The 627-nt window shown below is 37.3% G+C and overlaps 1 protein-coding gene across 1 annotated transcript in view; it reads right to left on the bottom strand.

The window, feature by feature from the left end:
- Positions 1 to 627, bottom strand: part of LOC119594718 (serine/threonine-protein phosphatase 6 regulatory subunit 3-A-like) — a gene marked incomplete in the record, with an annotated part of 49,082 nt that overhangs the window by 34,219 nt on the left and 14,236 nt on the right. The window contains 1 exon segment of the mRNA XM_037943777.1: positions 114 to 313. Within this exon segment, the coding sequence (XP_037799705.1) occupies positions 114 to 313 (200 nt within the window).

Raw genomic sequence — 627 nt, 5'->3', positions numbered from 1 at the left:
CTTCTCATACCTCCTTCAAATTATAAACAAGAAAATAATAATAATATATATTTTTTTTTTTGCCAACTCATTCTAAATTGAAAACATCCTTTCACAAACCCGCACCCACTTACTCTTGTCTTTCACTGGACTCGTCAAAAGCCTCTACGACGCGCTCGATGATGCGTCCCTCATTGAAGAGCTGCGTCAGCAACCGATGGTCTGTGTCGCCTTCTGGAGAGGATGCTGCTGGAGCCTTCGTAAGAATGGCGGTCAGGCACTGCTCCACTTGGGTGTGTAAGAAGTTGTTCAACATAAATTTGAAAAACAAGTCCTGAAAGATGAAACATTTGTCAACATTACTATCACTACAGGCTGGCAATAATCATGAATTCATTCACTATCGTTTCAAGGCACGTTATCTTTATAGAAACCATTTTTTTAAAAATTAAATCTACTATAGATTCAGGAAATTGCTTTAAAAATAAAGGCAATAATTATACACCAAAAAGTTCAAAGCAAAGACTGGTGAACTTGATAAGCCGCACCAAGAGCACCAGGCGAGAGACGTAACTTTCCTGCTTATTAACTCTAAAGCAAAGATATCAACAAAAAAGAACATGTGATTTCTTCAACAATAACAATCAT

Source organism: Penaeus monodon, chromosome 34 (assembly GCF_015228065.2).
Source record: "Penaeus monodon isolate SGIC_2016 chromosome 34, NSTDA_Pmon_1, whole genome shotgun sequence".
NCBI classification, from domain to species: Eukaryota; Metazoa; Arthropoda; class Malacostraca; order Decapoda; family Penaeidae; genus Penaeus; species Penaeus monodon.
Note: the sequence above shows the minus strand (reverse complement) of the source record. Positions and strands in the feature narration are given on the sequence as shown.